The 23,679-nt window shown below is 48.4% G+C and overlaps 1 protein-coding gene across 1 annotated transcript in view; it reads left to right on the forward strand.

The window, feature by feature from the left end:
• The first annotated feature begins 3,966 nt into the window (after positions 1–3,966).
• The window catches only part of LOC149866752 (G protein-activated inward rectifier potassium channel 1-like), a 41,562-nt gene continuing 21,849 nt past the window's right edge, over positions 3,967–23,679 (forward strand). The window contains exon 1 of the mRNA XM_090044104.1: positions 3,967–4,652. Within this exon, the coding sequence (XP_089900230.1) occupies positions 4,005–4,652 (648 nt within the window). The 5' untranslated portion in view covers positions 3,967–4,004. The remainder of the gene's footprint in view (positions 4,653–23,679) is intronic.

The raw sequence follows: 23,679 nt of genomic DNA on the forward strand, positions 1-23,679 counted from the left end.
AATAGCATGCAGCTCCTCCACTTCCCTCTCTCATAAGCTGTGCCAATGGCACACAGTCCCATCTCCTGAGTACTGCTCATAGCACATGGCCCCCCTACCACATGAGCTGTGTCAATTGTGCATGGACCTCTTCCCCTTGTCATGAGGGCTGTGCAACCACTGCATAGATCCACAGGTTCTGCTCCACTGCAAGGCAGTTAGAGAGGCAGCTGCCAGGCCCTGTGGGCCACAGCTCATGGACTGCATGCACCCCACAGACAACATGCTGGTCCTTCATGGGCTGCCAGCTGAACAGTCTTGGGATAGGTACTACTCAGATACCTCTCCCCTCTCTTGAAACTCATCCAATATACCTTGCTATTTTCTATTCTTTGGATAAAATGGACAAGCAGCACTGGACTGGGAAATTCCTGTACCACTGGGGGCAGGTACTCAGCCAAAAATCAAGGCTGCCACCCATCCAGAGGTAAAATTTATCTTATTGAGTCACACACCCTCAGGCTTAGGCTCTTCCTCCTAGCCCTCTGCTCCTTCACACTTAGCTTCCTGGTGGGTCAACTTCAAGAGGAGGGCTGGAAACAGCGTGAGTAAAGATCTAGTCCATGGCATAGCAACTTGAGCACTTTTGCTAAAAAACTATGAGATATAGGTTCAACCCCTGCTGAGGGTACTAGGCTATTTGGCTAGAAGCTGAAAAGACCCACTCTGATGATTTTCCTGTGACATCTAGCAGAGGCTAGTTGCAGTCTTTACTTGAAAAATAGTTCAGGACTTGATTGGTCCTTTGTGAGTACCTGCGTAATTCTGTTTAGTCTGGCTGGAGTGCAGTCCTATTGACTATGCTTAACAGCCTAGATTCTGCTAAATTCTAAAACCATATCAGTTCCAAAAACTGCAGGTATGTGGCTAGGTGTCTACATTTAGACCAGGGTGCCAGGGCAGTTGAGAGGTAAGCAAGTGTGAGGAGATAAGAACAGGCTCAGGTTAGTCCTTGTCTGGCCACTGATCTGCCCTCACTGCCTGGCTCCTCTGCAAAGAGGTAAGCACTCAGATTTGTTTTTGAAATGGCTCACTGCTTAATTCCCAAAAGTTATGGAAGAGTGTCTTGAGTCAAATGACTGGTGCCTTGAGCCTAAAAAGGTTGAGAACAATTGATTTAGATGCTGAAGTAAAATTGGATTTAACTCTTTATTTTCCAGTCAGTATTTTTAAGAAATGCTTGTGTTAATTATAGGCAGTCAAGGTTCTTTGGCTAGATGCAATAGCCTTTATTAGACCAACTGGGCAGTTGGAAATAAGTTCTTTGCAAGCTTCTGGGCACAATCACCTTTTCAGGCATAGGAAGTCTCTGCTGTTCTGAGACTCCAAAGAAGGAGAGAAGCTAAAAGTGTGACAGGATGTCAGTGAGAATGTAAAGAGGTGGAAATTAGGAAAACAAAAGGGAGAGCAAGGAAGGGGGTGGGGGGATGAAAGGGGAAAAAGCCGAAGGTAAGGGAGGCTCTACAGTAGTAGATTTTCTAGGTAGAAAAGAGGCTGTCTGTGAAAAAGTAGCTGCAAATTAGGAAGACAAAAGGCAGAAAAAGTGGGGGGGGGATGGGCACCTGGTACATCAGATGTTAGACAGGTTGTAATGTGTCATAAATCCAGTGCCTACACTGAGTCCATGATTTCTTGTATCCAGTAGATTTATGATGTGAAGTTCATAGGTTTGACTATGAAAGGTGTTTTGTAAGTTCCCTTTGAGGATTAGAACTGAGAGACCAGAGAGGGAATGATTGTCTTGTGAGAAGTGTGTCCCCACTGGGTGTTCTTGTCTTTGATAGATTTATGGTGTACATTCATTTTGGTGCACAGTTGTTTGATTTCTCCTACACATTTTCCATCAGGGCACTTGGTTCACTGGATGAGATATATAATATTTCTGGAGGTGCAGTTGGAAGATCCAGGAATGATGATGGTTTTGTCGTGGGGTGTAGTTACTGTGGGAGTGGTGGAGATGTGGTAACAGGTTTTGCATTCCTTGTCTTGGCATGGTCTGGATCCATTAGGTGTGGTTGGGTTATAGGGACTTTGCTTCTGGTGATGAGCAGGGATCTCAGTTTTCCGTTCCCCATGGAAGAATTGAGTAAACCACAGATTTTACCTTTTACCTCCTGCATGCAGGGCTGCAGTGAGAGCAGCAATGCGGGGTCACGCCCCTCAAAGCAGTGGCATGTGCAAAAGGCATGTCACCAGGAGAGTGCAGAGCTTACAGTGGTGAAGAGATCGTTGTGTGGCCCTGCTGTTCGCTGCCACGCTGGCTCATGCCTGTGGTGCTGTAGAGTCCCTGGGGGAGCCTGCACCTGCCCTGCATACAGATCTGGGGGGTGCAGGTCCCTCCTGCCCCGCTAAGAGTATGCACTGTGGCAGAGAGCTGCGAAGCCTGCAGCAATGGGGGAGCGGGGGCAGGGGGCTGCAGACCTGGGTCTGAAGCCCTGGCACCTGGGCCCCCTCTGGCAGGGCTAGGGGAGCAGGGGCTGTGGGTGGGGGGCAAGGGGTACCAGCAACGTTGTGGGGATGAAGGGGGGGGAGTAAGAGGCATGAGCACAGCTGTGGGGGTGCTGTGGGGGGCCTTTAATTTCAGGCACGGATTTTGGGTTTTTGTTAGAGAGTTTGTGGGTTTTTTAGTGGAGAATGCAACTTTTTATCAGGGAAAATGAGGATCTCTGATGATGAGGTTAGTGAGGTTTGGTGCTTGTTTGAAGGCTAGGATGGGTAGTTCTGCAAAAATCTCTGTAAGAATTGGGTCTTCTTCTAGTATGGGTTGCAACTGTTTAAGGATCTTCTGCGTAGGTTCCAGGGAAGGGTCATACCTAATTGCGTGCGATTTGTGGGCATTTTCTTTTTGTACTGCAGCAAGTTTTCATGTGCAATCTCTCTCTCAGTTCTTGTTGCAGTGGTGGCTTGGGGGTAGATGTATAGGGGATGTATGGGGGTGCATGTGCACCCCTGAGAGCACTGGTGCACCCCCTGGTAGCCAGCGTTCCCCCCTTAGGCAGCAGGCGGGAGTGCTAGTGCCCCCGCTGAGAGTGCTGGCCAGGGAGTGGGGGCACCAGAAGTGCCACTGGCACTTCCAGATGTGCGTAATTGGTTGTGGGGACACTCCCACCCCCTGGTTGGTGCAGTCAGCTGCAGGGGGACCCCCCCCATCACTGACTGGCCACTGGGGGGCAAGTGTCCCCCCCAACTCAGGACTTGCCCACGCCTTGTTGGGCGAAGGCCTTTTTGAGATGTGCGATGCGGGGCTCACGGGTATTCTCCTGGGCACAGACTCGGTGGTATCGGAGAGTCGGGCTGTCAATTACAGCTTTCTTGGCGTTGGCGATAAAACTTTCGCAAATGCATCAACCATTCAGTGAGCCAGGGTCACACCTGAAAACGAGGCCTGGAAATGACGCCACCCAGCGCCATCACCACTCACGCACTGACCGCCGGATTCAAACGCTAGCGATTTGTGACAAGCTACCCCCAGCCTCGCATGAAGAAAAGGCGGGGTGGCGGCAAGCGGATGACACCGTCCTGCGATGCACGGTTCCCCCTCTCAAGCCAAGCCGCACCTGAAGCTTCTTGAGACAGGGCTGCACATGCCCACCCCGGTTTGCACCTCCTTGCGCCTCAGCCGCGGCAGGTGCCCTCGGGCAGGCCCCGAGACGCCTCCCTCGCGTGGGAGCGGAGGCGGCCGGCTCGCGGCGCGCGTCCCCGGGGCCGGGCGGCGGGATGAGTCACCGCGCGGCTCACTCCGCTCCTGTCGCGCAGCCGGCGCGCGCTCGGGCGGCGTGAGGAGGCCGTCTCCCGCGCCCGGTGCCCGGAGGCGGCGCCGGGGCCGCTGCTCCCGCGCCCGGGCCCCCCCGCCGCGGCGCCGGCCAGTCGCTCGGCGCCAGCCTTGGGGGCGGGCGCGGGCTCCTCCCCGCCCCGCGCGCGCCGGCCCCGGGGCCGCCCGGCGGGTGCGGGCGCAGACGGGCGGGATGTCGGCGGCGCGCAGAAAGTTGGGCGAGGAGTACGAGGCGGCGGGGGCGGCGCGGCGGGGCCGGCGGCAGCGCCAGCGCTTCGTGGACAAGAACGGGCGCTGCAACGTGCAGCACGGCAACCTGGGCGGCGAGAGCAGCCGCTACCTCTCCGACCTCTTCACCACGCTGGTGGACCTCAAGTGGCGCTGGAACCTGCTCATCTTCCTGCTGACCTACACGGTGGCCTGGCTCGTCATGGCCTCCATGTGGTGGGGCATCGCCTACCTCCGCGGGGACCTGCACCGCGCGCACGACGCGGGCTACAGCCCCTGCGTGGCCAACGTGTACAACTTCCCGTCCGCCTTCCTCTTCTTCATCGAGACCGAGGCCACCATCGGCTACGGGCACCGCTACATCACGGAGCGCTGCCCCGAGGGCATCGTGCTCTTCCTCTTCCAGTCGCTGCTCGGCTCCATCGTGGACGCCTTCCTCATCGGCTGCATGTTCATCAAGATGTCCCAGCCCAAGAAGCGGGCCGAGACGCTCGTGTTCAGCCGCGCCGCAGTCATCTCGCGGCGGGACGGCAAGCTCTGCCTCATGTTCCGCGTGGGCAACCTGCGCAACAGCCACATGGTGTCCGCCCAGATCCGCTGCAAGCTCATCAAGGTGAGGGGCGGAGGGGCCCGGGCCGCTGCGACCTGCTGCAGAGCCGGGGAGACTGGGGGGGAGGGCGGGAGGGAAGGTCCCGGCTCCCCGCGGACACCCCGCTGCTTGCCCCGGGGGCCAGGGAGGCTGCTTGCTTCTCCTCTTCCCCCTGGCTAGAAATAAACGCACCAGCTCCGGGCTCGGCTGGGTGTCGTGACACTGGCTGAGCAGCAGTTTGGGGACGAAGGCATCGGCGGGGGCGGCAGGGAAGAGAGGAGCTGTTACTTAACTAGCAGCTGCCTGGAAATAAGGACGTGGCTGGAAACTGAGGTGCGTTTCGATTCCAACGGGCTTGATGTGAGCGTGACAGAGGAAGCGCCAGAGCCTCTTCCTGCTTCGGGCCAACGATTTTACTAAACCAGCTTGGTCTAATAAGAAAGATCATATTCATCTCCTCTGCCTAGGCCCTTAGATCAGGGATCGGCAACGTGTTTGGGCAGCGTGCCAAAAACACCCACAATTTCAATGTGAAAGGTGTTGGCGTGCCAAGGGCAGATGGCGGGGGAGCCACGAAGGGCCTGATCCTTGTTGTGGCCACGCAGCCCCGGCCCCTTCCCCGCCATCCACCCAGAGGCACACGTGCCAAGCAAAATGTCTTCAAGTGCCATGCTCTGGCACCAGTGCCAGGGGTTGCCTACCACTGCCTTAGATCAACAGGGCTACAACCTACACCCCTCCTCCTGCTTCAGGCACTTTTTTTTTTCCAGATCTCAGTTCTGGTCATCCCTTGAAGCATTTTCCTGCCCCTGCCTTATATCTCAGTAGCTCGTTCTATTCTCCTAAGTAACCAAATTTTCTTGATGCACAAAAATAAGGTGAAAGTACAACTCAGGCAGAGGCTGTCTCTGGCAAGTGTTTTGCTGGTGAATGTGTTGGAATTTTCCATTTGAAAAGTTTTTGATGCTGAAATTCATAGAGAGGCACACACTTAGGATGGTGCTGTCACTAAACCACCACCAACAAGCACTAATAGGGAGTGAATCCTTTTGATTCTAAATAAAGGATAAGCCTACACTATTTTATGAACATCAGCTGTTGTAAATTTAACAGGATCTTAAAGGTGTTTTTTCTGTTTCATCTAGGGACACTTCTAAAAAGCTTAATCAAAGGAAAAGGAGAGGTGAATTGCCTCCAAACTACTTTGATTGTCAGAACAGGAGGGTTCAACAGGGGCAGCAATTGATATTTGAGTGGGTGTTTTGTATTGCCTAGACTCTAACAGTGCAATAGGCTAGACTCAGCAATGTTCTGAGTTCTTCATTCACTCCTCATTAGACAAATCCTCCCTTTTTGGTAAGGTCCAGCAATATGCAGCTCCATGATAAAGACAGATTTCTGTATTTGTAGCATTTTATAGCACTCTGCACTGGCACCCAAATTAATGAATATATTCAGGTTCTGAATATAATTATTTGGAGAGTGTTAGGAAATGTTTTCTGGAAGTTTATGTCCAGTTGGTTTATGGTTTGAGCTATGACAGTAGGTTTAGTTTCATAGTTTCATAGTAGCTAGAGTCGGAAGGGACCTAGGTAGATCATGTAGTCCGACCCCCTGCCTTGGCAGGAAAGAGCACTGGGGTCAGATGACCCCGGCAAGGTGCTCATCTAACTTCCTTTTAAAAATCCCCAGGCTAGGAGCCTGCACCACTTCCCCTGGAAGCTGGTTCCAGGCCCTAGCCGCCCTGACTGTGAAGTAGCGCCTCCTAATATCTAATCTAAACTTACCCTCCGCCAGCTTGTGACCGTTATTCCTGGTCACTCCTGGCAGCGCACGGGGGAACAGGGACTCCCCCAATACCTGCTGATCCCCCCTGACCAGTTTGTAGCAGGCCACAAGGTCCCCCCTTAACCTTCTCTTGTGGAGGCTAAACAGGTTCAGGTCCCATAGCCTCTCCTCATAAGGCCTGCCCTGCTGACCCCTGATCATACGAGTGGCCCTCCTCTGAACTCTTTCCATATCGTCCACGTCCCTCTTGAAGTGTGGCGCCCAGAACTGGACGCAGTACTCCAGCTGCGGCCTGACCAGTGCCGCATAGAGGGGGAGGATCACCTCCCTGGACCTGCTCGAGATGCATCTGTGGATGCATGATAGGGTACAGTTGGCCTTCTTGACTGCCTCCCCACACTGCCGGCCCATGTTCATCGTGGAGTCAATGACGACTCCAAGATCCTTTTCCATCTCCGTGCTGGCAAGAGGGGAGTTCCCCAACCTGTAAGTGTGGTGCCGGTTCTTCCTCCCCATGTGCAACACCTTGCACTTATCAGTGTTAAACCCCATCCTATTCTCCTCTGCCCACCGTTGCAACCTGTCAAGGTGTGTTCCTTCAGCTGGAAACTTGCTGGCTTTCACATTTCACTGGTAATCATGGGCAGATCCAGACCATGGCGGGGCGGGGATGGATGTTCCTGCAGCCCCTGGGCTGGCAGAGAACGTAGAGGAGCCTTGCAGGGAGCAAGTGCATAAAGGAGCTGGCTTGATTTGGGGACAGGGAGAGTCCCACAGCCTCTCTTGCCATGCTCCAGCCAGGAGCTGTAGGAGGCAGCTTTGCAGGGAGCTGGGATGGGCTGGGGACAGTGCATGGGTTCTTCCTTCCAAGTGACTTTTCCCTGCCAGCTCCTATTGCCCACATGTATCCAGGAGCAGGCACTGGAAGGAGGAATGCGCATGCTGCCACTGCTGTCCCAAGCTGAACTGGGCTCCCTGCATAGCTCCTCCCTGTAGCCTGTGGCTGGAGCAGGGCAACAGTGACTGGGGGGCTCCCTGTGTGCCCCTATCAGCCCGGGGCAGTGGCAGTGGCAGTGGCAGACAGGTGCTGGAAGGAAAAACCTATTCCCCACTAGAAGGGATCACAACTGGGGAATGGCAAAAAGGAGGTATAGGAAGAAAAAACCTGCCTACTCACTACCACTGCTGTCCACTGCCAAGCCTGATAACCCACATGGCTGCAACCGGTGGGTGGAGCAGGGCAGAAGTGGCTATGGGGTTCCCTCCATGCCCAGGTCACCCAGGGACAGTGGGGATGGCAGAAGAGGGGTATGACTGCACTGCTGCACTGCCTGGATCTGCCCCTTGTTGGTAGTGCATGCAATAGCTTCACTGCCTTTTCACTATGCATTCTTCTGAAATTAATTTCACTAGGACAGTGATTCTCATACTGTTTAGACTCAAGGCACCTCCATATTTTTTCTCAGTTCAGTGGCACTGAACTTACATAGGGATTTCAATTGGCAGGAGAGCAACTTTAAGTTATGGTTGGAATTTCATATGAGACCTATTAAGGAAGTCCATGGAGGGTTGTATTGCATCAGTGAATTGCCCAGCTGCATTTGGTCATGAGCACGGATCCAGGTTTTCCCTTCACTGTGGAAAAATGTGGATTTTTCTCACTTAAAGGAGAAAAACGCATATTTCCCCTTTAAAGGAAAGAAATGTGGGAAACCACGGGTTGCCTTTTGCAGGCTGGCAGCCTTCCAGCCTGCAAGGAGCTGCTTCGGGGTGGGAGGAGCAGGGTGAGAGCTATAGGAGGTAGGGGGTGCCATGTGGATGTTGTTGCCATGGGACTGTATCTGGGCAAGGGAGACTGAGGCAATGCTCAGTGCTGCCTGCAAGCCCAGCTCTGTGCTGTTGCCAACAGTGCCTGGCTAGAGATGCCTGCCCCTGCAGTGGCCCAGGCCAGAGCCATGTTTGGCTTAATGCTGCTGCTGTGGAGCACAGCACTGGTCATACACACTGCACCCCAGCCCCAGATGGTGGTGCGGGGCAACATGTAGTGCCCCAGCCGCTGCCTGTGCTTCTGTATGAGGTGTGGTATATGCCTCTCACGCTGGAGGCCATCCCTGCTATGTCCCCACAGATCATCATCCTGTGAGGCCAGGTGGGGCGGGGAGCAGCTGAGGGCCCCCTCTAGCACAGCTGAGGGGCCAGGGGGCCGTGGTTCAGGAGCAACGGTCAGCGGCATGGGCAGGGCATATCAGAACTGCTCAGCACCACAAAGCAGTGGAGGGGGAGTGCTGCAGCTGGACCAGCCTCCTGGTGAGTGAAGGGGGCAGGGAGAGCTCTGATTTTCCATGGTCAAAAAACCAAAGTCAAATGCCAAAATATATAGGTATTTAGAATTTATTTTATTATAATGATTGAGGCAGAGGCAGGCTTCCTAATTGGTTTAAGACTGTAAATATATCAACAAAACATTATGTTCAATTGATACCTCTATGTAGTGTAGTGGCTTTTCATTTTAATCATGGAAAAATGCAGATTTTGGAGTTTTTACTCAAATAATTTGGAATTTTTTATCAGCGAATTTGGGATTTTTAAACAGAGAAAACCAGGATCCCTAGTCATGAGCTATTTTGGGAGCAGTGTGGACTCCTTACAAACCTTCTCAGAATTGGGGAGCTTTCTTAGTTGGTGGCTTTTCTCCCCTGGTGACCCCACCTGATTTTGTGTACTGATGAACATAGCTGGGTCCAGGATTCACGAAAAGGGAATGTGGAATGTAGCATGCTGCCCCTCCGATGATGGGGAAATGGAGGTGAAGCATGGCTGGAGCCATGGGCGATTGGTACCTCCTGAGTCTTGGGCAGCACCTGTGGCCGATGGGGGGTGAGAGTCCCCCAGAAGCTGATTGCCGACCCCAGAAGCACTGGCGGCAAAACTGGAAGTGCCCTTCCCCCACCAATCTCAGGGGGGCTTCTCTCAGCACCCCCACCCCCTGGCCAGTGAGGGCCAGTCTCGGGGGGGGGGGAGGGCACATGCCCCCTACGTGTCACCTGTAGGTGGAGCCCTTGTGTCAGTGGAAGCAGGCACAGGAAAGTGGACCTGCCCACCGTTGCTGTCCCCAGTTGATCTGGACATGGGAAAACCCAAGAGCTGCTCCTCTCACCTCATGGGGCTTCATGGAAAATGAGGTGGCTGTGTGGAGCAGCTGCTGGCAGAATGCTGGGCTCAGCTGGCAGAGGGTGGGTTTCTTCTTCCTGTGTCCCCTGCTGGCCTAGTGGCTCCAGCTACAGAGAAAAGCTGCACAAGTTGCTGGGCTCATCCAGAGACAGCCACGGTGGTGGAAGCGGGGTACAGCCATACCATAACACTGTTCATGATGAAGACTTGCTAAACTGTCTCCATGAACCTGAGGTGGGAAGGACCCTAGACCCTCCATGTCAAGATGCATGCTTGCCTGTGCTAAACCACATAGAAGTCACCCAAAGTGTAATACTGACTTCTAATTTATTGGATGAATGCAAAAAAAGAAGGCATCATCAAAATTAATTGAAGTTTTGGCAATATTAGCATGTATAAAGGAAGCCAGGGCTTGAATAAAACCACCCAAAGAGACAAATTAAAAAAGTCAGAACCACCAACATAGAAATCCTTAGAAAGCTATAAAAGCTGCATGCATGACAGCTTTTGAAAAAATGTTTGACAAGAGTTATTGAGAAAGAAGGTATTCTGTTTGGAGTGCTGGGTGGAGAGAATCTTGCAGCTCAGTTCAGAAAGATGCATAAATAGACCGTTGTTCAGTTTTTAGTGTCACAGAATAAGGAAATAATGTAGTAAATTAGTCTATTCAAGGATGCCCTCCTGCTGTTGGCATTTTTTGGAGAAACTTTGTTTTGTTGCAGGTTTGATGTGCAGAATCAATCATAATATTTAGATGACTTTATAATGTTAAATATAAAAGGAAGTATTTTTCATGAATTGTATAGCTTCCTTGTAGAACTTGTTGCCATATAATGTCATTGAAACAAATAACATAGCAAGATTTGAACAATTTAATAGGTATATGGATAATAATGGTTAATAATTACTAAGATTTGTTCAAGAGAGAAAATCACTCTTCAGAGTGGTTATTATGAGACTTTCATGTGGGCAGATAATCACCAGTGCCTACTATGGGCAAAATCGTGTGCAGAACTTAATGCTAGTCACTATTAGAGATAGAATGCTTGACTAGACTAAATGGAATATGAATGTGATTCAGCATGGCAACTGTGTTCTTATGACAATATTAATTTAACAAAAGGTCTAGAGGAGTCTTGCTCTAACTATGCCCTAAAGAACAAGACAGCAAATGTGCACTGTAGTGTAGTAGCATAGGATGAAGCATTGTCACACCACACTATCGTTCATTTATCCCATTATACCACATTACATAGCATTTAGATATTTGGGATAGAGGGCATGGAATGTTTGCCTGAACACTTTTCTCTTAGAGCTTTGTAGTATACTTAAATTGTTAAATAATCATTTCTCTCATATCATCAGATCTCTTATTTACATAAGAAAGCTGTTTGTCAACAATCACTACTATGGGTCGCTGGAGACAAGACGATAGATTAGTGAATTTGTAGTATGAGAAAATGTTTGTGCATTAGCCACTGTTTTCAGATCTGTTGAGCCTCTCAGTAGTGAAGTGCTATGTTCTGCCAAGTCTGGCACCCTATAAATTAATCTACATCTATGAAAGCCAGGTCAACTAATGTTAACATTTCTCAATAATGATTTTAAATCTGAAATGTATGGGACACTTGTTCAATGGCAGTCCCTCAATACAAGGATGACAGTCTTTCAGTAAACAGGGAAGTCATCAGTGAGTCCATAGATGACCAAGGAGGCCAATCTGTGATCTGCACATTTGGTTGCAGATTTGGCAAATAATTCTGGGAGGAAGGAGTAGATCTTGGTGATATTGGATCATGGTTCTTTCCCTTGGTCTTTCTTGTCTACCCACCTGTAGTGTGAGATGAATATGCTCGAAATGATAGAGGCCTTGTCATCCATCATAGTATCATTGGGAATGATTTAGTGCTTAAGTCTCCTAGGTATTAATGTTAATATCGCAATTCTTCAGACTGGCTTTCAAAGTGTTCTTTAATTTCTCCTTTTGCTCCTTTTGGTGACCATTGGTGAGTTGGGAGCATATAGGATCTATTTTGGGAGCCAGTTGTCAGACATCCTTATGATGTCCTGTCCAGCTGCTTGCTAGATCTGTATAAACTTAGTTTCAATGGTGGTGGTATTTCCTTGAACCAAAACACTGGCTTTCATTTTTCTGTCCTTCCAAATGATACAGAAGATTTTCCAAAGACATCACTCAGGGTAACGTTCCAAAGCTTTCAGGTATTTCCAATGTGTTATCCAAGTGACATACCCATACTACAGGATGGGGTAAGAACAACCTGGTAGGTGAGAAGTTTGACTTGGGTCCTGATGTCATCATAATCAGAAGCACTTGAAGGCAGTCCTGGCAGATCTTATCTGGTGTTCTATACTATCATGTATGTTTACTTTTGTTTACATCTACAAATGTAGTAGTTACCGTATTTTTCGGACCATAAGATGCACTTTTTCCCCCCCAAAAGTGGGGGGAAAATGAGGGTGTGTCTTATGATCCGAAGGTGTGTGTCCCGGGGAGACGGGGCGGAGCTTGCCCGCGGAGGCGGCGGAGCCCGAGCGGGACACCCGCCGCTTGTTTATGCCGTGTCCCGGGGAGACAGGGCGGAGCTTGCCCGCGGAGGCGGCGGAGCCCGAGCGGGACATCCGCCGCTTGTTTACACCGGAAGCCGGCGCCCGTGCCGGTGGCCGGGAGCCGGCAATAAAAATGGCCGGCCACCGGCACACACAGTCTCTCCTGCCATAAAAACTGGGTGCGTCTTATGGTCAGGTGCGTCTTATGGTCCGAAAAATACGGTAGTTTACTACTTGTATTAACAGGTAATAGCTAACTGCACAGTAGAGTAATTTACTGTGCAGTGAATGGTGTGCACCTGTTGATGGTGATACTTTATTGTGCATTGATTAGTACTGCATAGTAAAGCATCTCATGTAGACATACCCAGTGAGTCCAAGCTTTACAAAAGCAATCAGGAAGTACCTGGAGCTCTCTAATTGAGTGGACACACACAATACAATTATCAGCATATTTAGTAAGGAAAGTGTTAGTTGCCTTGGATTTTGGAACATGACTAGTTGATGATAAAGAGATTCCCATCCGTGAGATATCCTGGATGCTGACTCTAGATTCATAGATGTTAGGGTTGGAAGGGACCTCAATAGATCATTGAGTCCGACCCCCTGCATAGGCAGGAAAGAGTGCTGGGTTCAGATGGCCCCAGCCAGATGCCTATCTAACCTCCTCTTGAAGACCCCCAGAATAGGGGACAGCACTACCTCCCTTGGGAGCCCATTCCAGATTCTGGGCACTCAGATGGAATTCTATCAGTAATTAGATGCAGAATAGCTGCAATATAGAGGGTCAAGAGCGTTGATGCAATCATACACTCTTGCTTGCCTCCAGTTCCAGCAGTGAAGGGGTCTTTTTCAAGCCACTGCATAGGATGATTGTTGTCATGTCTTTTTTGAAGAATCTGATAATGGTAACAAATTTTGGCAGGCATCCAGATGTCATCTGGATCTTCCACAAGACCCCTCTGTTGATCGATTTTGATAGGACACTAGAAGCATTCAAGCTGAGGACATAATTAGAGTATTAACCCTGAGGGTTCTGTTCATGTGTATTTCTCTTGGATCATCTTCAAATGTAATTTAATACGAGTTTGAACTTATATAAGTGATTATATTTTTAAAAAATAACTAGGCTGATGGCACTGAAATGGTTGGAAAAGGCTCTATGATTTAATATGCAGTGAAACATGATGGAAACCTACAGCAGGATTCTGTTCTACCTATTTGGCACAAGAATGGACTTATGCACCTAAATGCAGTTTATTCCAAATTATTCCTCTCTGAGCCTTTGAATAACTGTTGATACAAAAAGTGGGTGGGTCCTCTTCACTGCAGCTCAGTCTTAAGGGTAAGCTGGGAGTGACTTTCAAAAGTCTGGATGACAGAGAAGCACCAGAGTCATCCCTTCCTGCTGCACAGGAGGTGGGCTCATCTGGGGATAGGGACAATGACAGCAGGGATAGATGCACATTCCTCTTCTCCTGTTCTGTGACCAGGCAGGTTGTGGGGAACTTTCTTTCACTATTGCTGCTGTCTCCTCCCCAGCTGACCCCAGGCCCTGCTCAGCCCAGCTGGCTCTGGAACTTCCCTGACACCTAACCATGGAGGAGGCAGCAGCAGCATGTGTGTGTGGGGGGGGGGAGGAGAGGGCCACCTCTGAGCAGGGAGGCGGTATTTTCAGCTACTTTATGACTTCAGAAACTCCCCAATGGCTCTCCCATCAAGGTCTGCCCACACTGATGGGGCAAAAGAGGCTGGGAGCAAGGGGTACAGCCACCTTTGCAGTGTTGGTTTCTGCTCCCACACCCTCTTTGGGAAATCCTAGATCTGCCTTGATCTTGTCTTTGTCCCTGCTGCTGAATACGGACAGCAGGAGAGGAAGGATGAACAGCAGTATTGCCTACCCCTTGGGCTCTGGAATCTTGCAAAATCAGGAACTCCAGCCAGAACCTGTGTTGACCAACCTGTGAGCTCAGAGCTATCAGAGAGCTCACTTGGATCCAGGATTGCAGTGAGGGTGTGCAGCTGCACCCCCTTTGGCAGTGTTACATGCTCATTGTGCATGTGCCACACAGTCAAAGGGACTGTAGCCACTTACCCCAATCCTGGATCTACCTATGACCTGGCCCAGTACTACCACCCAAGCAGCAGAGGATCTCAAGAGCCCTGAAAGCACTGCCTGCACGATGTGGAAGGGCCTCTGGGCCTCTGCTTGCATTTCACCTTTGAAAGTTTTGGGAATGTGGACAATGGGAGCAAGGCTGTGACCCTTCCCCTATCTTGCTGTATTTCCAGCACAGGGCCACTGCTAGGATTCAGGCTGCACCAGGGCTGCACTGTCTTACAAAGAGGGATTGTGGAGCCCAACCTTGTTTTTCCTGCTTTGCTGCTGGCTGCTGGTCAGGAGCTGCTCATAGCTTGAACTCAGACATAACTAAATGATAAGAGCATCTCCCATTCTCCTTCCACAAGGGTGTCATTGTGGAAAAAACAACCTCACTATTCATACTGGAAAAGGGTTCAAGGTTACGGTGAATCATTACTGCATCGCCCTACACAAATTTATTTTCTTTCAAGTCTTTTTGATATTGACATGGAGCCCCTAGGTGAATTAGACAGCATGGGCTCAAGTGACAGGAATATGCAGAAAACACACAGATCTAGCATGTATGATTGTTGTCTTACCACCAAGCTGAATGAGGCCAGCTCATGGATGAAGAACAGCTGGCTGAAGCTGAACCTGAGGAAGACAGAGGTGATGATGGTGAGCAAAGGAAAGTATTCTGGAGAGTCAGCAGCCATGGTCCAGTATTCTGTGGTTAAAGCTGTCTGAATCAACAACTGTTCAACTCAGTCCATAGCTTCTGCTCTTACACAGCAAACCAGAAATTATTTGAATATTTTGTTAGAAGATGGAAGGGAACATAGTATGGTTATACCTGGGCATGAGGGCTAAGTACAGATAGTCAAAAAGCGTGAGGCTGAATCGATTCAGTCGTTGCAAGTTGGTCTAAGCTGCAAAGATTAAACTGAGAAACAACTGGACGCACATTTACCTTTGATTCAGGAAACACAGCCATGTGCCTGCAGTGGCTCAGGCCAGAAGCGAGGGGACATTAGAGCATAGCACTTCCTTTTCTTGCTCTGGCACTTCCTTTCCTTGCTGCCCCCTGAGATCTCTGGGATTTGCAGACCAGACTTACAGTAGCAGAACTCTGCAGGGTTGCTCGTCACTTTCTCTTCCTGCTTCCAGGTGTCTGTGGGATTTATAGTCCACAGTTGCAGCCAGCAGTAGCTTTCAGTAAGTTTAGCAGGGCAGGGCAGCTCTGTACACAGGGGAAGTGGGGTTTAACTGCCCCCCCAGCCCCAGACCCCAGCCAGGGTTTGCCTTGGAAGGGGGGCAGCCCCTGCTTCTCTCTCTCTCCCCTTTTCTCCCTCTCCCCTCCTCCTCCCCATCCCGCCCCTTCTCTGCTGGAGCAGACAGCACAGCCCAGCCCAGGGCTGGAGAGTATGCTGGGATGCTGGGGGACTCTGATTTAACTTTACCAGGAAGGGGTCTGGGACAGAAGTTTCATAAACCAGTTTGACCCAATTCAGTTAAGTTTGATATTACATTCAACCAGGTTTATCTTAAACCAGTTTCAGCCATTTTGAAAGTGGTTTATGTGCACTGAGCTTTTGTTCTGTTACAGGTTTAAACCAGCTGCTGATCACTTAAACCGGTTTATGTGTAACTTCTGTCTGTAGCCCATGTGTTCATTGCTTAGAAAATTTCAGTTTGCACAGAACTGTAGCATGTATCCTCGGTAACACAGAGAGATATAAGCACTTCAGACATCCTCCATTCTCCCACGCAGCTTTCCCACAGAATTTCAGATTCAGTTCAAAGTAACCAGCAAAAAGAGAGCTAGCAAACAGAATATAAACAGGGGAGTTCATAGGCAGTATGTAGTATAGTGGTGATGGGTTTCACTTGTTTCCTTTCTTTGGGTGCACACATACATGCATGTTTTGTGTACTGGAGTTCTGTTTTTCTCCTTTGCATGGGTATCTTTTTTTTTTCTCTCTCTCTCTCTTGAACACAGGATAGCAACTCTGGTATGCATGTAAAAGTTTCCAAGCAAGATAAGAAACGAAGGTGATAGGATGTGTAAGATGCAGCATGTATATTATCCTTGCATCAGTGCCAGATGGCTGGTACGTGTGCATGAACTGCTGCCTGATGTTATATTGGAGGAGAAAATTAAAGGGCTGGACATGTAACTACAAGAAAATGATGGAGCTTGGATAGAAATTTGAGCAGGTGATGGAAGAAAGGAGAGGTGAGGGTGTGCATACAAATGAGAAGCCTCAGATGCCTGTTAAGCTTGCTAATCTCATGGGCAGTTTTTCTGAAGAGGAGGGGAGCCCAAGTGGGATTGTGAATGTTAGAATTAAGCAACAGAAGTGACAAGCTAGCAGAAGTGAAGTAAACTAGAAGAATTGGTTTGGTGTGCTGAGGGATGAAGAGGAGACGTAGGTGATATCTAACAGTGGGATGTCATGCGTGGGCTAATCCCAAAACAGGTAGGAGAGAGAAGAAGGGATGAATGCAGTGTGAAAGTGACTTCAGCCCAGGAAGAAGAAAGGAAATGGCAAGGGAGATCATGTGTTTGACGGACAGAAGGAGAGTGAAAGGAAAAATGTTGCTGGGATGTGAAAACTAGGAAAAGACAGTTCTGTATTACTGGATTCACTCTTGAGGTGAGTAGACAGACCAGCTACAAAGGAAAACAGAAGAGTTGTCTATCACAACTGAAAAATGTGGGATGTAGTTCTGAGGCTGAAGATACTGATAGGAGCAGAGTTTGCTTTCACTCTATCAGTTAGCTATGCATGCCAGCAGTTTTCTGGTATGCAGATTGTTAATGTCTGGCGAGAAGTGTTCTTGGCACTTGATCAGGGTTGAAATAAGTATAGCTAGGTCTATGCTCTCCCCTGGGTCTTTGTCATGCTTCTGGGCTTTTTTGGTTGCTGCACTGGCTTAAATTCCATCGTGCCCCTCCCCAACTGCTTCCCACTCCCTTTTCTGATTCATGTGTTGAGTTTTTTAAGCCTTCTTCAGAGGTATTGGGTGTTGGTTTTGGCCAAGGCTGGGTATTTTGACTGGTGTGTGGCAGTGCTCTTGCCAGAGATTCCTGGCTAGTGGGTCTTGCCCCTCTGCTCAGGGTCATCCCAATTTCCCAACTGGGGTCAGGAAGGACTTTTACCCCCTGGTCAGACTAGTACAGAGTGTGGGGTTTTTGTCTTCCTCTGTAGCAGGGGGTATAGCCCTCCATTTGCAATCTCTTGAGCCCATACAAGCAAGCTTTTACAGAAGCAGGATTTTGGCTGGCGTGGTCCCACTGCATTACCTGTGGCAGATTAGGGTGTTATGTCTTGTGTTGTGTCAAGGTTGTATTAGGTTTAACAGTAGTTTTACTAAGAGGTTCGGTCAGGGGCAGGCAAAATCTGGTTTGTGGGCTGGATCCAGCCTGCCAGCTGATACCATCTGGCCCGTGGGGCGCTTCTGTAAGCCAAAAGAATGATCATGGGCCCAAGCCCTCCCTGCCCCTCTGAAAGCTGAAGTGTGACTCCATTGCTAAGCAACCAACCCTCACCCCAACCTGGCCTGACCTGCCCCCAGTCCCAAGGTAGGGGGTGCTAGAGACAAGAAGTTTCTGCCTGGCAGAGGCTGTTCCTTACTGGGAGACTGGAAATTCAGGTAAGGGCCCCACCAGGCCAGGGACTCCCTTTCGGGGAAAGGGAGTGTGGGGAACTGCATGCTGTGAGGCCAGGCTGGGCTGGCCCCACACATTGCAGAAGTGCTGGAGCTGCACAATTTGGTGCTGGCTTGGGCTGGCCCTGCTGGATGCCGCCATGTGTGGCCAGGAACTTGGCTGGGAGCATGGGAGCTGCATGCTGTGGGGCCAGGTGGGACTGGCCCTGTACCCTGCCACCACATGCAGCCAGGGGCTTGGGCAGGAGCTGTGCACTATGGGGCTGGATCGGGCTGGTCCTGCTCACTACCACCACGTATGGCTGGGGACTCAGGCGGGAGTGCAGAAGATGCGCACTGTGGGACTGGGTAGGCTGGCCCCACACACTGCCACCATATGCAGCTCCATTGACTTGCACACTCTGGGGACTCAGAGGACCCACATCCGTACCTTTCCACCCCCCACCATACCACATCGGTGATGCATAGCGGGTGCATGCAGGTACAGGTGCACCCCCTGAGATTGGTGGTGCACCCCCTGAGAGAAGTTCTGCGAACACTGCTGACGGTGCCCGTGGGCAGTCACCACTCACCACCCCCCACTGCCGACACTGCCAGCAGCATCTGTGGGTGATTGCCAATTGGTGCTGGCTGCTGCAGATGCTGCCAGTGGCAACTGTGGGTGGTTGTTGATCTCCAGTCAGTGTTTGCCACCCCCCTGCTCACTGCCAGCACTGCCATGGCCGCCTACAGGAACTCCCTGCTCATTGCCACCACACCCCCCACTGCTGCCACTGCCTGCAGGCGGCTGCTGTGTCCCTTCAGCCTCCAGGGGCATGCGTTGTTCATGCCCTCCCACAGCCACAACACATTCCCACCCCTCACCATACCCCCTCACATGCCCACATCCTTCTATATATCCCCTCCACCCTATCCACACACCCCAGACCCACACCCCTCCATATCACATCACACACACCCCACCCACCACACCCACACCCTACCACACATCCACCCACTCCCCAACTGCATACTCCCCCAATCCCACCCACATAAACCCCCTCCACCTACACAATATACAAGAGTAAGACTGTATTTTGAGCTGTTATGCAGTTGCCTATATATATATATAATGCAGATGCACATAAATCAGGACAAAAATATTTTTTTGAAATAAAATAGGTTAAAGTAGATGTTTAATTATTTTAGTATATGATTTTTTTTTCCGATTCCAAGATGGGACCCTCCCCCAAAGGAGTGCTTCCAGGACAAGGGGAGGGACTTCAGGTGGCAAAGATGAGGGGTTAGGGCTAGGATTTCTTGTACCAAGTTGGCAACCAGGGGGCAGGGCACCTATCAAGGGGCAGGGCTACCTTTGCAGCCTTCAACAGCTCACCAAAACTTGTTAAGGAGCCCTATAGCCAAAATAATTGCCCACCCCTGGGTTAGATTTTGGATTTGTATATGATGGTTTGGATAGGGACAATCCTACTTCAGACTCAAAAAATACAAAGATACATTCATACCAAATACCAAGGTTCATACAGGTGATAAAACTGAACATAGTTTAACCTTAGCTGTAATAAAGATCAAACATGACAGTAGTAAATCAAATTCTAGGCAACATCTATGCATGTAAATAATGTCCCCCAAAATTAATCACTGCATATAGGGGTACCCATGACAGGTACTTTGGATCTAGTTTTGGCAAGTAGCAAGGACTCTGTAGAATAACTGGTTGCAGGAAGTAATCTGAGATCAAGTGATCACAAGCTGATTCTTTTTAGACTAAACTACAAGAGGGACAAGGATAAATAACAAAGGTCTTGGGCTAATTCTGAGAAAATAAGACAATTATTTAAGGTGTTTAACTGGACTAAAGAGCTAAGAAACTTGTCTGTGAAGGTAGTGTGGAACTTATTAACTAAAGCAACAGTATAATACTATCAGGACGTGCATCCCAAGAGGGAAAAAATGGAAGGCAAGGACTATAAATCTGCACAGATAAACAGAAACCTTACACAAGCAATTAGGAATAAACACAGGATCTACAAGCATTGGAAAATGAGACTGGCTGGTAAGGAAGACTATCTTTCTGAGGTCAAGAAATGCAGACACAAGGTAAGAATGGCAAAAGGCTTAGCTGAGCCTGATCTTGCAAAGTGTATTCAAAATAATAGCAAACGTTTGTTTGGTCATCTAAAAAAAATCAGTAGGGGGAAGGGAAACCACTATATGTTGATGGAGTTGAGATCAAGGACCATGTAAGCATGGCTCAAGAGCTAGACAAATACTTTCCCTCAGTCATCAATTAGGATGAAGATGGAAATGAGGACATTGGCAAGATTACTACTTGGCAAGGAGGACATAAATATGGAAATTACCATACTTGAGGTGGAAGCAAAATTTAGGGGAGGGGAGGTCCGGATCATCTCCATCCCATCATAAGGAAGGAACTGGCATAGAAAATAGCAACTAGGATGAATCTTCATGGCATCTATCAATATTCAAAGACTGGAAAATAGTAAATGCAGTTTTCAGTTTTCAAAAAGGGGAGAAAGAATGATCCAAGCAATTATAGACTTGTTAGCTTGACCTTAACAATAAGGAACCTCTTAGAGCAGATACTGAGGGAAAGGATTGTTAAATATATAGAAGGAAATAGAAAATGGGACAAAACCCAGCATGGGTTTGTCAGAGGAGAATCGTAATTTTGCTATCCTTTTGTAAAAAGATAATTGACTCCCCAGATAAGGATAATGCAGTTCACTTGCTTTGTCTTGATTTAAGCAACATTTTTGGTACTATTCCTCACAGGAAATTATTGGCTAAATTAGAGAGGATGGGCACCAATGCATGAGATGGATTAGGATGGGCACCAAATGCATGAGATGGATTAGGATGGGCACCAAATGCATGAGATGGATTAGGAGCTGGCTCAAAGAGAAGCTAAAGAAAGTTGGAAGGTGACTTTTGTGATTGGAGGGTGGTTACCAGTGATGTTCCTCAGGGATCAGTTTTAAGACCCATCCTTTTCAACAGTTTTATCTGCAACCTCAATACTGGAATTCATGGAATTTGCTAATGACCCTGAACTGAGAGTATTATGAAATAGGACCGATTATTAAACAGGAAGATTTAGATAATTTTGTGGAATGGAAGAAATGAAATATATCAGCACAAAATGCCAAAGTCATGGACTTAAGGACCAGTACCTGGTGGCTAGAAAATGGTATTTAGAGGTTTGCTTTTGGGAACTGGCCTATAGATAAAGTAGATATGCATTAGGCTAATGGTCCAGAGCAACAGCAAGGGTTAATTGATTTATAAAAAGCCTGTCTGTGACAAAGTTTCTTCAAGGCCCGCTGTGTCTGATACAAGCAAACAGTGAGCAGACACTCAGGCTGGGAATTGAAGACCGATAAAGCCCAAATTAAGATGTGAGCATGTGATGGGTTTGTGAAACAAAGAAATGTGTTGACAGGACAGTACATGGACAGTATGATGACCACTGAGAGACCAATCAGCAGTGGCCAGAAATGAAGAGTCATCAGGAGGGGAAAAGAATACAAAAAAGGGGATTTCAGAGTAGCAAAGGGTCCAAGAGAGGGTAACCTGAGGCGCCATGGACAGAGGACACACCACCAGCCCGTCTTACCCACTCCACTGTAGGGGAAGGAGGGGAGTCTCAGCCTTCTACCTCCAGGCTGCTGACATCTGACATTTAAGAGAGAACCTCAGGGTGAAGTTTGTGTCCTGGCCAGACATACCTTGACTCTGATGACAGCTCTAGGACTGGTAGATATAGAATTGTTTGCATTATTCGTATCTGCTATCACTGTGTATTAATAAAAGTCACCTATTATCAAATGGAAAGGTAGTGGTTGGTCTGAGGGTTTGGGTCTTCCTGGAACAAGGTATCTGGTTCTTAAATCCAGTGCCAACAGTACCATGGATCTCAGAATAAGATGTGGGTGCATAGGCTGGAGACAAATGAGGAAGAAAGGGATTTGAGTGTATTGGTTAGATGACAATAAACAGCTAGTGCAATGAAGCCTGAAAAGGCTAAGACAATCTTAAAGTACATTAGTCAGGTTATATGCAGTAGAGTCAAGGAGTTAGTTGTCCCATTGTACAAGGTGTTGATAAGACTCCACATGAAATATTGTGTGCAGTTCTGGTCACTGACATTCCTGAAAGATTAAATTAAACTGAAACAGATCAAAGAAGGGCCACAGACAAACAACCCACAGATGGTATTCTCCACACAGAACCTACAACTCCAGATCCCTCCCCAACCGTTTCTCCCCAACTACTGCTTCCTTGCTTAACTCCCCATCCCAGAAGCAAACTTTCTGGCCATTATTAACCATGTTTCCCAATCACTATTTAAATCCAGAAGTAAGAAGCCTCTTCCTACTTCCTGCACCTCCCCAGTCTTATCTCCAGGAAAGACCCCTTTACCTTTTCTTATGAAAAAAGATGGAGGGAGCTTGGCTTGTTTAGTTTAGCAAAATAGAGACTGAGGGGGGCATATGGCTACTCTTTACAAATACTCTGGTAGGGTGAATCTTAGGACAGAAGAAGAGAGATTTAGAGTAAAAAACAAACAAAACCCCAATAACCACCCAAAAGCAAATGGCTACCAAAGTGCCTATGGATAAATTTAGATGAGATGTTAGCCATAGGTAAAGCTGTAGGTGTAGGACTTCCAGTGATGGTAAGCCATAGTTAGGCCAAGCTACAGTTAAGCTAAAGCTCTGGAAAGGAGCCTTGACTGCCTCATGACTGCTAAATGACCTGGTAACAAATGTAAAACAAACAAAAAAAGCCAACACATTGAGTGAAGAGGGTGAGTCAAAAAAGGCAGTTGCAAAAAACAGTAGCTGAATAATTTGAGAAGTAACATAAAAGTAAAAACACACTAGTGAGGCAAAGATAAGAAGAATCAAAGGTGCAGTTGTGCTCACTTGCCAAAAGAGTTGAGTAGAAATAAATATCTCAATGGAAAGATAGATAAACATTAGTACAAGATATGGACATTTTGGGTACAAATACAGGGGCTGCAAAATTTGTTTTTTGTAGTGACCTTGGGGGACATAACTTACATACTGTGTTGCTACTTGTCATGGGCAAGATTCACTAAGTTGAGCTGATTTTTAAATAGACCAGCTGGTTAGCTGTCCAAGTGACAATCAAAACTGGTAAGAACAGGGACTAGAGACAACAAACCTCGCTTTGCCACTGAATGTGAATTCAAGTAATTTTTTTCTATGTAGCCTCTGGAATCTGGAAACCTGCTTGCTAATGTTGGCCTTCCAGAACACATAGACTTGCATATCAACAGTAACAGCAGCACAAGGCCACTTGAGAAAATACTTGCATGCATCAGTACAACAGTAGACATTTTCATTTTGTTTTGATTTTCTTGTCTGGTTTGCATTGATGCTTCAGCTGATACAATAAAACCTAGAGTTTTTTTAGGTTTCTCCTTCCACTCAACAGCTGACTGACTTCTAAATTTGGGTCAGGAAGGCATAATCTCCCCTGATCAGATTGGCATGGCTAATAGTGTTTTGCTTTTTTTGTAGTATGGAGCATGGTCCTGTTCCTAAGATCTTCTAAGTATGTAATAACTGACTACTTCCTTGTTGTTGCTGTGGCAGGGCATTGGCAGTGACCTCATCTCCCCCTGTTATCTGTGTCATAGGATAGGGTCATCTTGGTGTTTTGGGTATCACACTTTATAGTTATGTGTAAGCATAGAAAGTGGTGACTGGGGATCCTGTG

The sequence above is a fragment of the Crocodylus siamensis genome, chromosome 4 (assembly GCF_052110815.1).
Source record: "Crocodylus siamensis isolate JL-2025a chromosome 4, ASM5211081v1, whole genome shotgun sequence".
Classification (NCBI taxonomy): domain Eukaryota; kingdom Metazoa; phylum Chordata; order Crocodylia; family Crocodylidae; genus Crocodylus; species Crocodylus siamensis.